General features: G+C 39.3%; 2 protein-coding genes across 4 annotated transcripts; both read right to left on the bottom strand.

Moving 5' to 3' along the window:
* Window positions 1–1,246: 1,246 nt before the first annotated feature.
* Window positions 1,247–16,379, bottom strand: LOC148087548 (long-chain-fatty-acid--CoA ligase ACSBG2-like). Of its 3 annotated transcripts, none has more exons than XM_087789261.1 (16): window positions 16,279–16,379; window positions 14,107–14,355; window positions 12,051–12,122; window positions 11,790–11,980; window positions 9,675–9,949; window positions 8,294–8,382; window positions 7,254–7,374; window positions 7,092–7,172; window positions 5,472–5,621; window positions 5,235–5,402; window positions 4,078–4,259; window positions 3,777–4,010; window positions 3,475–3,692; window positions 2,881–3,020; window positions 2,548–2,791; window positions 1,247–2,370 (listed from the first exon to the last, which is right to left on the bottom strand). In XM_087789261.1, exons 3-16 carry the CDS (start codon window positions 12,104–12,106, stop codon window positions 2,279–2,281), a joined length of 2,241 nt encoding a protein of 746 aa, XP_087645387.1. In that variant the 5' UTR covers window positions 12,107–12,122; window positions 14,107–14,355; window positions 16,279–16,379; the 3' UTR covers window positions 1,247–2,278. The 3 variants fall into 3 exon arrangements, with proteins under 3 accessions (XP_087645387.1, XP_087645402.1, XP_087645393.1); XM_087789276.1 differs by having other exon boundaries at window positions 11,790–11,977; XM_087789267.1 differs by lacking the exon at window positions 14,107–14,355 and having other exon boundaries at window positions 16,279–16,376.
* A 78-nt stretch (window positions 16,380–16,457) lies between these two features.
* hint2 (histidine triad nucleotide binding protein 2) lies at window positions 16,458–18,689 on the bottom strand. The gene is made up of 5 exons (XM_087794711.1): window positions 18,320–18,689; window positions 18,118–18,255; window positions 17,953–18,057; window positions 16,944–17,016; window positions 16,458–16,690 (listed from the first exon to the last, which is right to left on the bottom strand). The coding sequence occupies exons 1-5, from the start codon at window positions 18,392–18,394 to the stop codon at window positions 16,599–16,601; spliced, it is 483 nt and encodes a 160-aa protein (XP_087650837.1). The 5' UTR covers window positions 18,395–18,689; the 3' UTR covers window positions 16,458–16,598.
* Between the last annotated feature and the right edge of the window lie 1,144 nt (window positions 18,690–19,833).

The raw sequence follows: 19,833 nt of genomic DNA, 5'->3' as shown, positions 1-19,833 counted from the left end.
AGCGTTGGCTCATCTCCTGGAGTGAACCTGTCTCCGGTGATGAAACATTCAATAATTGAGCAGCTGGAGTGAAGGTAGCATGACTTATGTGTACATCCATGTCATCTGGATATCTGCTCGAAGAAGTTTTAGATGATTCTTGTTAGTTTTTCCTAAACAGGTGATGTAAAATAGCACAACTTTTGAAGTAGTTGCACTCAACTGTCTAGAGACGACTCGTGTTCGGTAGAATATTTATTAAACATAAGAATTAATTGAAAAAATGGAATTGGAGATGCATTTTGGGTAATGTAGGTAGTTTCCAATGCTTGATGATCTGGAGAGATTGTTGGAAGGGTAGTTTCTACGTCTCTTTTTGAAGAACTAGCACACATTTTTACTTGCAGTTTTCATTTCTTAAGGAGCATTTCCTAAATGATCTCACTCAGAATGGCGAATGTGTCAAAAACAAGGCAGATTTTAATTTATTTACATAACTAAATAAGTGTATCAGTGTCTTTGGTATTGATATTCAATCAATGGTAAATGTTTTTTAAGAAATGTATTTTTTTATATAGTTGAATTAGACAATTTCTATACTGAAATATTGAATTTAATTAAGAATAATTTAATTCAATCATTTGTTAGTTGAGAGGTTGAAAAACATGAATATTTCCATTTACGCATAGTTTGATATTCTATTTCAAATAATTCAAAAATGCATTTTTTTAATTCTATATTTTATCATCTAAATACAATAAGACATGTATTATAATGCATTTAAATATACAAATGTATTGTTCAATTATTAGAATAATGTGTTAAAAAAAATCTATTCTTTAAAAAAAAGGTTTTTATCAATTATGAAAAAACAAACGATTGAATTTAAAAACTAAAAATAACTTTTGAATATATTAACTATTAAAATAAACGTATTAAACTTAACTTAGATTATTAATTATTTAAAAGATTATAGAAAAGATGTATAGAAAAATAAAAAGTTTCAACGTTTGAAATTCCGTCACTAACCGACCTTTATTATAAAGGATTCTCAGAATATTGTAGCTTCAGGTGACCCGTTAAGGTCAAGGTTCAACAGGTGAGAAACATATCCAAATCTAATGGGGGTTAAGCTTCAGGTGACCCGTTAAGGTCAAGGTTCAACAGGTGAGAAACATATCCAACTCTAAGGGGGGGGGGGGGGTTGTCATAATGTTTAAAGTGAGTGGTGTCTAGTTTGACGCGTAACAAACCCACGACGACTTGATCAAAATCAAACATTCTTTATTGACAATCTTCATGAAACATGCAGAGGAACGAGAGCCTCGTCGCTCCCGACGGGTCGACAATGTTTGTGTCACATGTTTGCAGGGTTTGCTTGTTAATGATTCTCACATTCGTCATTTCCTAACACTCATTAGCGGAGCCGTCGTCCGATCGCCGCTCGCACTCACACAGCAGTACATTCTCAACATTCACACCTTTGGGCATCTTTTGGAGTCGCACGCATTTCCTTTTTGATTCTTCATGCAAGTAGAAAGTGGAGTGTTGTTTGAACTGTGTCGTGGTCATCGGAGAAAAGCACTTTTAATTCAGCCTTCAAAATCAAAGAGGGATCTCAGGTTAAAATTATTTATTAACAGATGTTTAACTAGACTAGTAATGTCTAAATTTAACTGATATTATAGAAAGATATTCAGAGGAATGTAAATGTATAAATTTAGTGAACTGTAAATTATAAAGAAAGTCAATTTATATCAGATTAATATCGGCTGAAACTAAACTAGACTAACATTTTAATTTAATAATTTATATCTAACTTTCAAACTTGTTTTTTGATGCTTAAAAACAACATTTTTAAATTAAAAATAAATGTATGATTGAAAGTTAAATATGTCAAAATCTTAAGATCAAATTTAGACTTCAAAACATGTACTTAAAAATCGAAAAGTCAGACATCTTGATGTATAAATAAAGTTATTAATTATTCCACGTCAACCTTTGGAACTGTACATTTTCATGGACAGCTTCCAAACTCCAGATGAACCTCGAATTAGACTGAAAACGTTTTTTTTCTCCAATGACCTGAAACATCGTACACGCAAATGGAGAGAAACGTTAAAAAAAAAAAAGCAACCAAACTTTTTGAAGTTACGGCGACACTCCTGCTCTCACCCTGCACGTGCTCCTGAGGTTTGGCTCATACAAGATGGTTTATATACATATAAAAGTGCATCCTGAGATCGTATGTACATGAATCAGAGCTCAGGCTCTGGAGAGTGTTCGACGTCGGTCTCATCTACTGTCTCTCTGCAGCCACCGCGTACATCTCGTCGATCTTGTCCTGGTACATCTTCACCACGACGGGTCGCTTCAGCTTCATGGTGGGACCTGAAGCAGGTGAAAGGTGAGTTAATCTTCCATCTCCTGACGACGATTAAAAACGATCTGGGCTGGAATGCAGTCGTCGGTATGTGGAACCAGATGCTCGAGTCGTGATTGACAAGATGATTCAAGGTTGACGACGAGGATCTTATTTCACGCTGACTTTTCACCTACTGAACTCACCCAGTTCTCCGCCCGTGATGGAGAAGTCGTGGTCCAGGATGACCCACTTCTGGACCTTCTGGGCGTTGGAGGTGGCTCTGGCGTTGATCCGCTCTACGCCCTCCTGGATGGCCTTGTAGACGACGGGCTCCTTGTTCGCCACGATCTCCGAGACGGTGGTGGCTCTGGAGCCGCAGCTCTGGCAGAAGTCCAACGCCTCGGGGCTCAGCTGGTCCGTCGGCTCCCCGTTGTCGTCCGCGACACACTGTGCAGACAAAAGACTCTTGTTTGTCTAGCGTGCCTCCGGGCGGAGCTGCTTCTATCACTGAGGTTAAAATAGGATTCTCGACTCACTTTGAGCGTCAGCATCATCGAGAGGAACTTGAGCTTGTCGCCGATCAACATGGCGTTGCTGATGATCTCCACCTCGGACTTCAGCGCGTCCTCGATGGGGACGGGAGGGATGTTCTCCCCGCCGGCCGTGATGATCAGCTCTGGAAGACCAGATTCCTGTCAGGATTTCTTTCTCCATCGACTCAGCGTGCTTAGGCTACCGTTCATTTGTCGACTGGGAGACGACCAGGATGGTGTCATTGACTTTTTTAAACCCCTGTATCTCCTCCAATGTTTACCCGAACTAGAAATTTCCAACATGATCTAGAAGTTGAGAACCGGAGCTTTGTGCTTACCTAGTTTTGTACTATTCGACGCACTAAAAACTCCTTAAATCTTCTCAAAATCAACAGCACGTTGTATAATCGTTTGCAAATTGTCTATTAATTCTGGTTGTACGTATTTTATGTGGGTCACGTCAACCAAAAACCTGGCCCAATATTTTAGGCTTCGAAGTTTTTCTCCGCGTGACTCTAGTCAAGAGACCCCTAGAGTATAGAATAGGGTATAATGGCAAGCGTTGGGGAATGACTGAGGGACTACATTTAAGCTGACCTTTGATGCGCCCGGTGATGTAGAGGAACTCCTTCGAGTCCAGTCTCCCCAGATCCCCCGAGTGCAGCCAGCCGTCCTGGTCGAGAGCCTCCTCGGTTTTATCCGCCATGTCCAGGTAGCCCATGAACACGTTCCGACCCCAGAAGCAGATCTCCCCGTTGCCTTCCTCGTCCGGTTTGTCCAGTTTCACCTTGCAGCCGGACATCGCCTTCCCGCAGCTGCACCCCAAGAAAAACCAGCAGTTGAGTGTAGACCCAAAAATATCCCCTCACCTCCGACCTTGACCTGTCGCTGTGACTGACCTTGTGATGTGGTAGCTGTTGCTCACCGAGACGGTATGAGGTCCGGAGCTCTCGCTCATGCCGTACATTTCCATCACTGGGATGTTCAGGCTCATGAAGTACTCCAGCGTGTCTTTGGTGATGGGGGCGGCGCCGCAAAAGGCGAGCTTACACCGGTCCAGACCCAGTGCCGCGCGGACCTTCTTGAAGACCAGATTGTCGGCCAGCATGTAGCCCCAGGGCACCAGGTTCTCCCTGAAACCTCTTATATTAAAGTCCAAATATCTTGAGGAGCGATTTCCCGACGGAACACTTTTCGTACCCGTTCATGACACTGTAGTTGTACTGCAGACCGATGGACTTGGCCCAGTCTGCCACCCTCTTCCTCAGCGGCGAGGCTTTGGCACCCGCCGCCTTCATCTTCTCCTGCATCTTCTCCCAAACCCGCGGGACGGCTAAGAAGGCGGTCGGTCGCACCTCTTTCAGCGTCGCCCCAAGTGATCCCTGAGGAGGAAATATTCTGGGTAAACTAGAAGGAGTGCATTTCCTGAAAATATGCAGTGTGAATGCTGACCCTGCTGTGCTGTGGAAGAAGTAGTGGAATTAATATTAAAAGTTGAACAAGTGGAATTAGTAGTTAAAGTAGAAGAAGTGGAATTAGTAGTACAAATATAAGTATTAGAAAAATAAAAGTAGTAGTAGAATTAGTAGTAAAAGTAGAAGAAGTGGAATTAGTAGTACAAATATAGTACAAATATAAGTATTAGAAAAATAAAAGTAGTAGTAGAATTAGTAGTAAAAGTAGAATAAGTGGAATTAGTAGTACAAATATAGTACAAATATAAGTATTAGAAAAATAAAAGTAGTTGTAGCATTAGTAGTAAAAGTAGAAGAAGTAGAAGTAGTAGTGGAAGTATTGCTAGAATTAGTAGTTAAAGTAGAAGAAATTGAATTAATAGTACAAATATAAGTATTAGAAAAATAAAAGTAATTGTAGAATTAGTAGTAAAAGGAGAAGAAGTTGTACAAGAAGCAGTAGTGGAAGTATTGCTAGAATTAGTAGTTAAAGTAGAAGAAATTGAATTTGTAGTAAAATAAGAAGTAATAGAAAAATAAAAGTAGCAGTAGAATTAGTAGTAAAAGTAGTAGAAGTGGAATTAGTAGTACAAATATAAGTATTAGAAAAATAAAAGTAGTTGTAGAATTAGTAGTAAAAGTTTTCCCCATTGAAATGAATGGGGTAGAAAAATAGGAATAAAAGAAAGACTGGAAGAGATAAAAGAGAGCTAGAACATAGCCCGCATTTCAGAAACAAGCTGAATTGATAAAAGTTTTAAGGGTTCAACTCAGATAAAATTTGTGGGGGGGAGAAGAGGCACAACGTTTATGTCAGAAGAAAACAGGATCTCAACTGTGTGATTGCTTCCCAGCATTCACACAATAAAGATACGACGGGGACGAACGAGAACACGTCCTCACCTTAAGAGCGTCCGGATCCGCAAAGTAGGTTGTGGCGGCAAACTTCATGCTGATGTACATGTCGTTGAGTTGCGCGGCCACATGGCTCAGAGGTAGATAACTGACCACAACCTCCCCTGTGTAGTTCAGACCAGCGTCTCTACCGGCCGCGTTTGCCGTCCACGTCCACTGTGCGGAAGAAGAAATGATTTGAATTTTCGAGGAACTAAAGCTGGTCTTGTCCAGTAAAACACTCACATTGTCGTGGCTCAGCATGACGCCTTTTGGGGGGCCGGTGGTCCCCGAGGTGTAGATGAGAGTGCAGCACTCATTGGGGCGTTGACAGTCGATCACTGCGTTGAGCTGCTCGTCAGGATAGTCTTCGCCCAGTTTCATGAATTCATCCCACTGTTGAAATCACCATGTAAGTGAAGAACCCATCTTTCAAACTTAGATGCAGTGACTGCTTCTTTTGAGTGACACATGGTCCCCCATTTATATTCCTATAACACGGGTGAATTTATTCGAACTTACTGTGACTCAAACTAGCTGCTATGGAATTATATGAGCTCATGACGCTGCAAAAATAAAGAAAATACACTTGCCACTGTGAGCTGGGAAACCACAACTTAGAACCACCGTCACAACAGAAGATGCCCCATTAAGAACCATGGGAAGAAACACTGTAAGATGCCACAGTGAGATAAGAAGATGCCACTGTGAGATAAGAAGATGCCACTGTGAGAGCAGAAGATGCCACTCTGAGAACAGAAGATGCCACAGTGAGATAAGAAGATGCCACTGTGAGAGCAGAAGATGCCACTCTGAGAACAGAAGATGCAACAGTGAGATAAGAAGATGCCACAGTAAGATAAAAGATACCACAGTGAGATAAGAAGATGCCACTGTGAGATAAGAAGATGCCACTGTGAGATAAGAAGATGCCACAGTAAGATAAGAAGATGCCACTGTGAGATAAGAAGATGCCACAGTAAGATAAAAGATACCACAGTGAGATAAGAAGATGCCACTCTGAGAACAGAAGATGCAACAGTGAGATAAGAAGATGCCACAGTAAGATAAAAGATACCACAGTGAGATAAGAAGATGCCACTCTGAGAACAGAATATGCAACAGTGAGATAAGAAGATGCCACAGTAAGATAAAAGATATCACAGTGAGATAAGATGCCACTGTCAGATAAGAAGATGCCACAGTAAGATAAAAGATACCACAGTGAGATAAGAAGATGCCACTGTGAGATAAGAAGATGCCACTGTGAGATAAGAAGATGCCACAGTGAGATAAGAAGATGCCAATGTGAGAGCAGAAGATGCCACAGTGAGATAAGAAGATGCCCATTAGAGCTGAGAATACAACAATGAGAGCTGGAGATGCCACAGGAAGAAAAAAGATGTCACAGTGAGGAAAGAAGATGCCACAATGAGATAAGAAGGTACCACAGCGAGAGCTGAGATAAGATAAAAAGATAAGAAGCCTTCTTATCTTACTGCCACAGTAGAGCTCGTAAGCAAGAAGTTATCTTGACAGATAATGACACTGTGAGATTAGATAAAAGTCTTTGTGAGGAAAAATATGTTGTGGGAAATACAAAAGAAAGTAAGAGGTGAAGATGCCACAGTGAGAACAGAAGCTGGACTAGTGAGATCAGATCATGCCACAGTGGATCAAAAGACGCCACAGTTGGAGGTGAGATGCTACAATAAGAACTGGGGTAAAAAAAAGAGGTCACTGCGTCTTCATCATTATACAAAATCTACAGGATTGCGACAGAAAGAGTCTTTAATAAAGTCCAACAGGGAACAAGCCTATGTGGACACCTGAAACATTGTTGGATTAATGGAGTTAAAAACTAACCGTGTAAAGGTCCGGAGCCTTCAGGTGCAGCTCACCCTTGTACTGCACAATCGCCTTCAGGTGTGGTAGATGATCCTTCACCTGTGGTGAAACATGCTGGCCTTGTGAATGCTGAACTTTCAACTCCCAACACCGAAGTGACGGTGGTCACGGTGTCGTCACCTGCAGGATCTTCTCCAGCTGCTTCTGGTTCTCCACCACCAGGACGTTGGCCTCGCAGTTGGCAGCCACGTACTGACACGCCTCCGGAGAGTTGGTGGTGTAGATCCCGGCCGCCAGACCCCTGCGGCACACATCAAATATTTGACCGGATTGATCAATAGATGGTGAAAAAGGAAACAAAGTGGAACTGATATGATTAATCCCCGAAATCAATCGTCGGAAGAGCTGAAACTAATGGTTAACTTCTCTTGAACTGACGAGAACTTTATAGTATCAGGAGAGTCGGATTAAAAAAAGTCACTGAACCCTTGTGAACTATTGGAAACATTTGAAATGTAGCCTTGAAGGGATAAAATAATGATCTATAACGAGCGCTTTTTCTCCCAAAGATGGATCAACTTTTTATTTTTACATAACCTAAATAATCCTTTAAAAAAAGTTTAAAATTTGAAAAACAAAGTAAAGTAAAAGACAAATTATTAATATTAAAAATAAATCTAAATAATGATTTTTATCAGGAAATAAATGACAAGCACTTTGACAAATTTGATATTACATTCAGTTGCTTAATGTTTATGCATTTTTGTGTTTCACTGGTAATTTTTTTTAAACCTGTTCCATCCTAGTCAAAAGCTTTAAAACCATTTAATTTCATAAACTTTATTCTATAACCATATGTCATCGAACAAAGGCTGTGCCTGAACATAAAAACATAATAAATCAAGGGCCGCACATTTTAGTATCCACGATCTAACATAAATAAATATATTAAACTATATTAAATGAATAAAATGTGTATTTCTTAAGAGAATTAAAAAAATTTGGTTGAAAAAAACAAATAAACTGAAGTAAAATATTTATATAATTTTAATTTGAATAAAGTAAAAAACAAAGACTAAAATGATAAATATTAGTATTAAAGATTAGACTGAAAAACCCTCAGTGTCTTTTCATTTTATGTTAATGAAAATGCTTTACATTTCTCACAATTCTTCTGATCCTCGAATACAACATAATAAATCCACCTTCCGTGACCTCACCCCGCCAGTATGCAGCCGATGTCTGCGATGAACCATTCCGGCGAGTTGAATCCCAGAATGCCGACTCCACGGAAGCGCTCGAGTCCCAGCTGATGAAAAAAACAAAAAAACAAAAGCTCACACATGCATGTTTAATGCGTGTTCCCGTTGACCTACATCACACCTCGGCGGCTCGCGAAGGAAATCGGAGACGAGACGAGACGACAGATTCACACGCCCAAGTGTTTGTTTACGGCCAGAGACCCGAGGACGCAGCGGGAACTTTTTTAATGTCAGGAAGATCGTTCCACGTTTGAACTCTACCCTTATGCTTTTCACTTTACGCCGACTCAGCGGATTAATGTGACTAGTCTTACTAGTCTTAAAGAATTTTTCAGTCTTCCGAATATGTCTTCATTTCAGCCCCGGGGGCCACAAATGGCCACTGAACCCATTTAGCGTGGCCTGAAGCACATTTCTTACTTAAGTTTAAGTGTTTGTTTTGCTGGAGGAAATATTTTGGTGGTTTTAGTTTGAAATATGGCGACAGTGCAAGAATGTTTGACAGACGTTTGTCTCGAGAGACTTCGAGGGACTTGCTGTGGGAAACGACCAAATTCTTGGTTGGATTTTTGACCAGGCGGAATCCGACCAATGCTCTTAGATTAGAAATCTTCTAATCGCCTGAGGATGCGTCACCATGGCGACCACCTGAGTAAATAAGCCCCCCCCCCTCCTCCCCGGACTCTTCCATAAAGTCTTGTGGGACACAGTGAGCGTTTCCCAGGCCGACTGGATACATAACATTGTGTCTACAAATGCAGTCGTGAACTTTCTCGGCGTAATAATCTTGTCGGGAGCTTCACATTATTGACACATGAATCACATTAAGTGGGATTAATTTCATCACTTTGTAATAAATTTATTTTTGGAGATTAAAAAATGTCTTAATAATTATCATCCACATTTTTATACTTTTGGTGTTTTTTATTCGTACGAACTAACCATTAGATTTGATATTTATTCCTATTATTCATCACCAGTCTCTAAGTATGACTATAGGTTCGTGTTTCAGGTCTTTTGTCCTCCGTCTTTGTTATTTTTGCAAGTATTTATTGTTCCTCAAAACAATTGAAGTCCACATAAAAATATTTGGAAAAAATGCTTTTACATTAGATACATTTGTTTAAGCACATTTAGCCTCATTTTTATTAACTTATTTAATACTTTTCCGCTCTATTGTCCCTCACAACAGCCCCTTTAAAACGTATTTGCCCACCACTGTTGTAGACAGTAATTGCATTTTCCTGAACAATAGTTTCCAGTTAACATGGTCAGCCTTATTTCAATAGTTCAACACCGACTATGTGCAGAAGGGCCTGGATCGAGAGCAAACACCAACCTTCAGAAAGCTCTTGGCGGCGGCCCGGCACTGGTCGTAGTACTCCCTCCAGGTCACGGTCTCCCACTGGCCCTCCTTCTTGACCCCCAGAGCCGGGTGATCCCCGAACCCTTCCACCGTCTGCCGGAACATCTGCCCGACGGTGATGGGCGTCTCCGAGGCTGCGCCCGAGTCCTCCATCCTCAGCCTCACCGCCTGGTCCTTCCTGACGCTCCACAGGCACTCGGCCGGGGCCAGAGACGCCGTCGCCGGCAGGGGGATCTGAGTGCCCGGATCTGTGTGGGCAGACGGGTGGCAGCATTTGCACGGCATGGTTCAGACGGAAGGTGGACGGAGCGACAGCAGAGGAGGAAAGAAGAATGTCGCGCGGCTGCGGACATCTCTGGGCTACATCTGTGGGAGTGTTAGGAGGACGACTGGATATGCAGGTTCTGCAGCAGATACGGAAGCTGGTTTTTGACACCTGAGATGAAAAAGGAACCCACTAGTCAGGTTTGGAGGCAGGACTTCTGGTGCAGACGACGCCCCCTTTTCGTGACTACAAACGACCCTGAACTTCCCTGTGTTGCCGTCAAACCTAAGGGAACATCCTGGTTAATTTTTTTTCTAGTTTCAGGCCTTTTTTTTTCCCTCCGACCACATGTTTAAGTTAAGCCTCCAGTGTTTGCTTTAATGTTTGAGAGACAAACTTTGTTTGCACAGAGTGACGGAGAAGTGCGTCAAGTATTCTGTCAGGCGCCGTACGTTAGTTGTAACACAACTGCTATCGGAGACATGAAATGAGATGAATGTCAAATGTCTTTGTTCAGCTTTAGATTTACATCAAACTCTTTTTAGTTTTAATATATATTTTCAAAAACAATATATTTAAAAAATTGATTGTAGTTTTAAAAATACTCTCTTTTTACACTAAATACACTCTATTTAAACTAATCTATACAAGATCGTTCAGCGCTTATCTTATTTCAATTCATAATAATTTAGCGTTATTTTATAAATAAAGTTTGATCTTTCAGCTTTCATTCATTTTATTTGAATCGCATCCTTAAATACTGTTTATTTTAAATTGAAATATTATATTTACTTGATTTTAGACTAATTTATGTAGGATCTTTTAGATTATATATATTTTAAACCCATGATATTAGAGTTAGCTTATATTTAGAGTTTTAATCTAAACTAAACTAATTAAAGAAAGATATTTTACCTTGTAATTATTTGATTTTAAATGTATTAAACTGTGATCTTCCAAATTGTATTTATTTTACTTTTAACTCATTTAAATTTTCATTTTAAACTCATTTAAATATGATCTTTTGACATTTATCATCTTTTAAACTGATTCAAATTTTTACAACTATACTTGTTTCTTTAAAACAAATAAACTACGATCTTTTAGCTTTTGTTTATTTAATTTAAACTCATTAAATTAGTCTAAAGGTAAAACACTTTTGACTATAGACAAGAATCAATCATTTAAAATCCCCTCTGCAGCCTCATGTCTGCCAAAAACAACATTTTCTTGTCACGGAACAATGAAATTCACATTTTGAAATGATCGTAACGACTCATAAGTTCATCCCAACTACTTGTAGAGAATTCAACGGGTCTAAAAGAAGAGAACATAAGCTCTGCACTTATACATCTGTCATTATGGTAGCTCTCGTTCAGCCGCGCTTGAGTCAAGAGTTAAACAAACTTCCAAGTACCATAACTCTAGAAAATGAAAGCTGTCCACGATGAAGAATACCCTGATCACATGATAGCGTCAAGGATGGGTTCACTGAGAGGGAGTGAGACGAAGACAAGTTGTGTAAAGAGTCTGAAGGGGATTTTTGTTGAGTTGAGTTCAGTGTTGATTCACATGTTTATCACTATAATCTTACTCTTAACCATCACAAAGAAATCATTCTTTAAATGTTTTAAAGGCCAGAGATGCTGGAAACATCTGGACACTGTCTTGTCAACAGAAAAACTAAAAAGAATTAACATCTCAGTTTGATTACTAATGTCTAGAGTAATTATCATGTTATAAAGTTGAATAGTTATGATTATTTAATTTAAACGATGATGTACAGAGTAACTAAACGAAACGTTCTTGGAATCAAAGCTTACCAGAGCTCATCATTTTCATAGACTTCCGAGGTTCACACGGTGGATCAGGCTTCTCCTCGCCGTCCTCGGGGCCTATTTCTTGCACCTGTAGCGGGTGTTGAAACTCTTCTGCTCCTCCATTCGGGGTCACCGTGTCCCCGTCTTTCACTGCCTCGCTCTCGGCTGGTGAATGTTCCTCTTTGGCGGGACTGCTGAGGAGGAAGATCAGTGGTCAACGATGGGGATGATCAGTTTAGTTCCGTTTAGTTCAGTTTATTCTACCTGAGAGGTTCCCCGAAGGCCGGGACTTCGCTGCTCAGAATGTCCTGGACGCTCATGGTGAAAGTGAAAGTGCTGGAAGTGAGTGACATAATAGAAAGCGTCAACAAGCGGTGTCAAGAGTAGGATGAATTGTTGTGAATTTAAATTTTGAATTCATGGTTTTTCAAAATTCGTCGGTAGTGAAATGGTATAACAGCTCCCTCTAGTGTTTGTTATTGTGAATAACGTGTTTCATGTTTTATGATCATCAACAACTTCATGACTTTAAATCAACAACACGCTTCTCCTTCATGAACGTGTTTCCCCTTTTTTTGTTGAAGGTTTGTACTTCCTTCGTCTCTTTGCTTCGCACCAAACTCACGACTGACTTCTGGAAGTGCTTCACTCGTCTCTGCTGGACCGAGGCTGCAGATTGAAGCTGTATCTCAAATGTGTGTGATTTCAATCTGTCAACACAGCAGAGACTCCACAGGTCGCGACTCTTTGCGTGTCGAAGCTCATAAGCTTTTACGACGGGTCGGTGTGGCAACATGGAAGTGTCAAAGTCAACATGTTTGAGATTAAAAAAAATGAATTTCTTAATAGTTATCATCCACATTTTTATAATTCTGCAGTTTGGTGTTTTTTATTAGTACAAACTAACTAATAATATTTGACATTTATTTCTATTATTCATCACTAGTCTCTTGATACGACTATAGGGTTTTTATTTCATTCTTACAACTATCCATTATCCTTCATGATACACAATTGATAAGAGTTTTCACATGTTAAGACATTATCAGTCGTCTTGGAGCTGAACGACGATACGGGATCATTATGTTTACTTTTGAAATCCCAAACTGTGAAATGAAGCTTCAAGATGTGACATAATAGCAAGAATATTTTTTTAAGTTGAGTTTAAAATATGTGTATTTTTAATTGTTTATATATTAAATTCAACTCATGAATGATCAGATATTTAATAGGGTTAAACATACCATAAAGAAAGCACTCACTCTCGGAGAAAATGGAACAATATCTGCCTGGTCTGGAAAAGCGCTATACAAATAAATTGGTGGAAAATAACTGTCACGTGACACGGAATTTGAACTAGAAAAGCACTCGGAGAGCACAGACACATGCCAAGCAGCTCGTTTATGTTTTATCATTGTAAATATTATGAATCCATAGGTGCAGGTGGCAGTAGTAACTAAGTAAGTAAGTCATGGTTATTTCTAGACCAGGGTCACGAAGCGCTTTAACAAACACAAACAATACACAGTTAAAATATGTACTTTAAAAAAACAAGATCAAGACACGTAAGACAAACACAGGAGTCTCAGGGAAAAGAACAAATACGAATGTCTTAAGTTGCTTCTCAAAGGGTGAAGGAAAACATATACAAAAAAAACAACAACATTAGCTTCAAACTTAACCTCCTTGGCAGTGGTGATTACGCACACGAGGTACCGGTACTTAAAAATGATGAGGAAGGTTAAAATTTCAAATGTCAATAATAAAATAAAACGGTAAAATTAAATATTTTTAGAAATAAAGGTCAAAGAATGTATATTAACAGACATTAAAAATCCCAAAATGTATATTTTATTAATCATAAATATAATGTGATAAATTCAGAAATCACAAGTAAATAAGTCAAAAATAATATTAAGACAAAAATAATGATAGATGTGAATTTAAAATGATAAAATAGATTATTGTTAAACATTCAAATGACACTTTATTAGTTTATTCTCCTTAAAAATAGAATATTCTCAAATAATAATGAGGCATAAACACAAAGTGAGGATCAGACAAAGTATAAACATTAAAGCTTGTATTGAATATAATAATAAAAAGGTAAAATTAGATCTTTGTTCAGATTTATATCAGCAAAATAAAGTAATATTAGAGGAGAACAATCTACAGTGAAGTTACACATGAATGTATTAAAGTTAAAGCTGCAGGATGAGCCAGGATTGATGCTGCAGGTAAGAATGATCGTATTAAGGGAGGTTTAACTGACGACAAGAACGACTGTTGATGACTCGATCCAGGCTCCGCGAGCTCTTACCTCCTGCTGAGACGCGTCTGAATGACTCGGACCCGTCGCCGGCACCAGTGTGCAGCCCGGCCGCGACCTTTGCTCTCACAGGTGCTCCACTGTCGTCCCCCTGGGTCCAAATAGCAGCCTATGGGAGCCGAGCTGCAGAGGTCGGGTCTTCACACACGCCTCCTCCGGGAGCGACGCGATCAGGCCGACCAGTTAGAGTGCCACCAAACAAATATGACCCGGGTCTTCAAGGTGATCCAGACCTGAAACCTGACACATGGAAAAATACGCATTTGTGTCTCGTTGTTTGAACTTTTGTTTGTCCCATTAATGACCCGAAAATAGTCATAAAGTGGGTCGAGTCCTGGCAGAACTGGTCCAGGAGGATCATTGTAAAAGAGATAAGTGCTTTATGGTCCGGACTTTGACCCTGGACCAGGTCTGGGTGGACCAACGTAAAGAGGAACCTTGAGCCACACGCACCTGTTTGGTCAGGTGTTATTGTAAATGTGACGCCGGCGTCTTCACGCTCATCTTTAAATGGAAGCGGGTGAAAGTTGAAGCTGGCCCCGGATGACTGGCAGTAACCCCTTGCTCAAGGGCACCTGCTTGTTGAATCACACCACAGTCACACCACACTCCCGCCCGCGGGGCTCACACCAGGACACGCGCACTTGTACACACACTTGTGGCGTTGTTGGGGGATATTCATTCCAAAGACACACATCTTGAACAAACAAACGCACTCATGGTTATCGACACACAACAATGATCACACAGATACTTTATTCATTCAGGCTTTTCCTTGATTTCCTTGAACTCCTGTGTTGTTCTCTGTATTATCTTGACCTTTAAAGTTTATACTTTATTGAGTATTGTTTTGATTGTTTAAGCGCTTTGTGACCCTGGTCTATAAATATAAATTACTTACTTACTTACACACAACCACAGCCCCACACGGAAATAAAACTATATTGTCTCACACAACATTGACATAAATACCACATAAAAACACATGATCCTTCAATACACACACAATAATAGATGGAGATTTTAAAAATACACACAAACACGACATGCACAGGGATAGCAACACACAACCTACAGTGGCACAGACTCTCACATCAAAGGTTTTGCACAATATTAACACAAATACTATTCACCCCCAACATCAATGTATAACACACAAACACAAATCAGATGATGGTTCCATCTATACAATACACACACTAATAGAAACACATTAAAAAAACAAAAAAAAACAAAACATGCATACCAAGGATGGCAACACACAACTTTCAGTGACACATTCAAACATCAAAGGCGTCGAACTAATAGACCCACACAAAAACATGCGTTCACTCTTTGTACACAATAACACACACACACACACAGTACTAGAAACATATATAAAAAAAACAGACACACATACGTACCATGGATAGCAACACACAACTTTCAGTGACACATTCAAACATCAAAGGCGTCACACTAATAGACCCACACAAAAATGTGTCACGATCACATACACACACACACACACACAAAGATATATCAAAAAACAGATACACACATACATACCAAGTATAGCAGACATTGAAGGCATCACACTAATAGACCCACACAAAAATGTGTCACGATCACATACACACACACACACACACAAAGATATATCAAAAAACAGATACACACATACATACCAAGTATAGCAGACATTGAAGGCATCACACTAAGACCCACACAAAAACATGTCTCAATTCTTTGTACAAAATAACACACGCACACATAGTACTAGAAACGTATATCCAAAAGAAAAGTCACACAAACACAACAACAAACATACGTACCAAGAATAGCAACACACAAATTCCAGTGGCACATACACACGCACACATCAATGGTCTCACACAATACTAACAAATGCCATACACCACCAACATCAACATACAACACACACACAAAGCCCAGTATCATGAGTACACCATAACACACACAAACACACACACAGCACTAAAAAGCAACAAACAACTTTCAGAAACACACACCACACAAGCACGTGTTTGTTCTTTACACACGATAACGCACACACAGTACTAAATCTAATTAAAAACAGACACACTAACACAACATACATACAAAGGACCGCAACACATAACTTTCAGTAACACATTCAAACAGACGCACACAAAATACCTTGTTTGAATCCTTCTCTGCGAAGCTCCTTGAACGCAGGTTTCCTCCCGAAACACAAGTTAAATCAAGGTCATACAGACGGTTTCAATGACACGTTGGATGATCCCTGACTGACCTTCTCAGAGGTCAAGGCTAAAGTGGTCGACACGACGAACAGAACGACACTAAACAACGAGGAGTCGAGGACGTCGTGGCTTTATTTCAAAGTCGCATCAAAGCGCAGTCGCCGCTCGATGACACGCGCGAGGAACCCTTTGATTCGAAGGCTTTGACCTTGAGTGACCCTGAGAGAGCGGGTCGTCAAAGTCACACCATCGCCATCACCCCGGCGGCCACGACAACTGTCGTCCTCCCAACACGTGGACGTGAAGGTGGTAGACGGACTGAGCGCCGTGTTTGCCGTCGTTGATCACTGCGGAGACACAACACACAACAATTACACAACACACAACAATTACACAACACACAACAATCGACATTGACTTTCACAGAAGTCGTGTTTCCTTTAGACAAATGTATTTATTTATTTATGTATTTATAATGTGCTGATCCGGTAGATTTATCTCTGTATCGACTTATTCAGTGGCTTTCGTCGCACACGTGGTGTTTGGTGTGAACACATGAACACAACTTTCCGACCGTGAGCGTCTTGACAACAAACGTACCGACTCTGTATCCCTCGGTCAGCGACTCCTGTTTGGCTACATTCTTGGCGACGACCAGCAGGTGACCTAAGAGCTGATGATAAAAGTATAATCATTGGTTTAAGCAGTACTTTCACAGGAATAACAAATACAATAAAACACACAAATGAAATAAAGTGGCGGCCATAAATAATGTTGCACTAATAATCCTTCAAGAAACACCAAGACGTTTTTATTTGTTCAGGCTTTTCCTTGATTTTCTGGAACTCCTGTTGTGTTATCAGTTTTATCTTGACCTTTAAAGTATATACTTTATTGAATATTGTTTTGATTGTTTAAGCGCTTTGTGACCCTGGTCTGGAAAAGCGCTATACAAATAAAAATTACTTACTTACTTATACTGAACAATTGCATCTATTATTTATTTATGTTTGTATATTATTTATTATTATTGTTGTGTGAATTAATTATATTATAATTATGTATTCATTCTTTTTGATACATGTATTTTCTGAATTCTATCATTTTATTGTTCATATTGTGTATTTTATTGCGGTGTAAAGCCGCTAAACGGAATTTAATTGTGTAGATGGCGCGATAAAGACGCACAAGTAAATAAACCATTAACCGAGAACTAGTTTATGAACAACCGATATTTTGAAACCTTTGGTCACTGTTATACAATATTCCTACAATAACACTGTTCATTATTGAATTATTTTATTTGTATAACTCATGTGTCAACATCGAAACACTAGAATCGAACGGTAGTATATTACTTTCCACTGATAGTGTACTTAAAGTATATTTAATAAAGTATACATCATCGTACCATTTTACAAGATTAGTTGGTCATAGTACACTTAAATAAAGTGGTTTCTTGTTGTTTTATGTGGCCTGCTGGAGAATTAAATACCTATAATTTGGTTTAAAAGCCTAATTTATAGTAGTTTTCAGTAGCTTGTGTTGACCTCTTGACCCCGGGTTCGTGGTCGTGTCATGAGGTTCTGATGGAATGTCATTGACTTACCTCGCAGTCCTCGTCTTTGGCTTCACTTATCCTTGGAATGGGAAGCCTTGGAATGACCAGGAAGTGAACTGGAGCCTGAGGGCTGACGTCTCTGAAGGCCAAACACTGAGGGAGACTTTTTTTAAACACGTGTTCGATGGATGATGGACACGTGTGTTTGTTTACCTTCTCGTCCTCGTAGATGATGTCCGCGGGGAGGCTCCTGTCGAGGATCTTGGAGAAGATGGTCGGAGCTGGAGATCCGTACTTCTTGCTGGCCTCTTCCGCGAGCCGGACCTCGTCTCTTCTGGAGCAAAGGTGTCTCTGTGGACCCAGAACACTGTCAGAACCAGAACCAGGGGCTACAAACTGAGACTTTTTCAAACACCTCAGCTCGCAGCAGGTTAGCATTAGCTCTTCTCACTCCGAGCAGACTTGTGCGTGAAATCCGACGTAAAAACATCCCGAAATCCAAATATATTGTCAAACTTTTGACAGTAAAAGTTGATTTTCTTGAACGAGTCTGTTCTGCTCGTGAACTCTGGTTTGTTTAGGTTGATGATGCGTTCAGGGCCCGGACGTAATATCGCAAGGTCGCGTTTAAAAAGTTTAGATCCATATATTTTTGAACTTATTTACTTTTTTTAAGCTACACGTATAGTGAATTAACCAACATTTAAAAAACAATAATATTTCAAGATGTATTCGTTTAAAAAAAAAAGACGTGATTTTGTTGGTTCTAAGATGTACTAATGCCCTCGAATGCACCGTAGCCAACGGAAGATGGTGTGTGCGTCATGTCCGACGGAAATTTTTATTATTATTTTTAAATATCAAACGAAAACATTTTAAACACATTTAATTGCGAAATTTTAACACAAGATAAAAAATAGATCTAGTGACAAAATTTACATGTGCATTTATAGTAATTGCAAATGGTATAAACCTTTTGTAATGTTGTTAAACATCACAAAGTTACTATTATTCGGCTATTTGTGTGTGTTGTATGCTCTTCAGTAGTTTGTTTGGTATTAATCTCTGGAAGTAAATCCGTGCCATCAGAATATTGAATGGTTGAATTTATTTTTAAAATATTCAAAGGTTGAATTCATTTCAATTATTCAATATTTCTTATATTTAAATTTCTGTTATTAAATATTTGTTATATTGTCATTTCAATTATTCAATATTTTTTAATTTGTAGTCTTTTCAATTCAATTAAAAAAAAAAATAAAGCGTTTTAAATTCAGAATAACAGAGCCACCAGACAAAACCAAACGAGTACCGAGTGACTGGATCATACTTGCATCAACGATCAGGTGACGTCATCACTGCTGCATCAGTTTAGATATTTTCATGACAAAGTATCAACTTTGTTTTAACATCTGGAGTTTAAACACCTTAAACTACATCTCACCATCAATCAGTAGATTCTGATGTCAAAGGATTTAAACAAAAACGATATTTCACGCTGATGGTTTTCCTGCCGCGATGTTTATCATCGTCCACATCACTGATGCTGACAAATGAGGATAATGCGTTGACACCCCGGTGTTTGGTGTTTTCTACCTCTTTTTATCAGTTAGAGATTAGATGAATAAAGTTTCAAGAGAACCAATAAAGACAATCAAAGTGTCTCCTCGTTGTTTTGATCCCCCAGACATATGTAGCTTTTTTATACTTCTGTTTTTTATCAACACAAACATACTTTAGTGTCAGACTCAAATTGTTTTGTTGCTTCAAGTTGTTTACACACTGTTGACTGGAATCATTCTCCTCAACTGAGGGTTTTATCTTAACACTAAATATAGTTGAACATTTTTCCACTGATAAAGTGACCAATATTTGATCACTTTCGCTGATTTACTCTTTGTGACCGTGATTCTTATAGATCTTATTCTG

The sequence above is a fragment of the Callionymus lyra genome, chromosome 1, assembly GCF_982586985.1.
Source record: "Callionymus lyra chromosome 1, fCalLyr1.hap1.1, whole genome shotgun sequence".
NCBI classification, from domain to species: Eukaryota; Metazoa; Chordata; class Actinopteri; order Syngnathiformes; family Callionymidae; genus Callionymus; species Callionymus lyra.
This window is presented reverse-complemented; position numbering and strand designations above follow the sequence as displayed.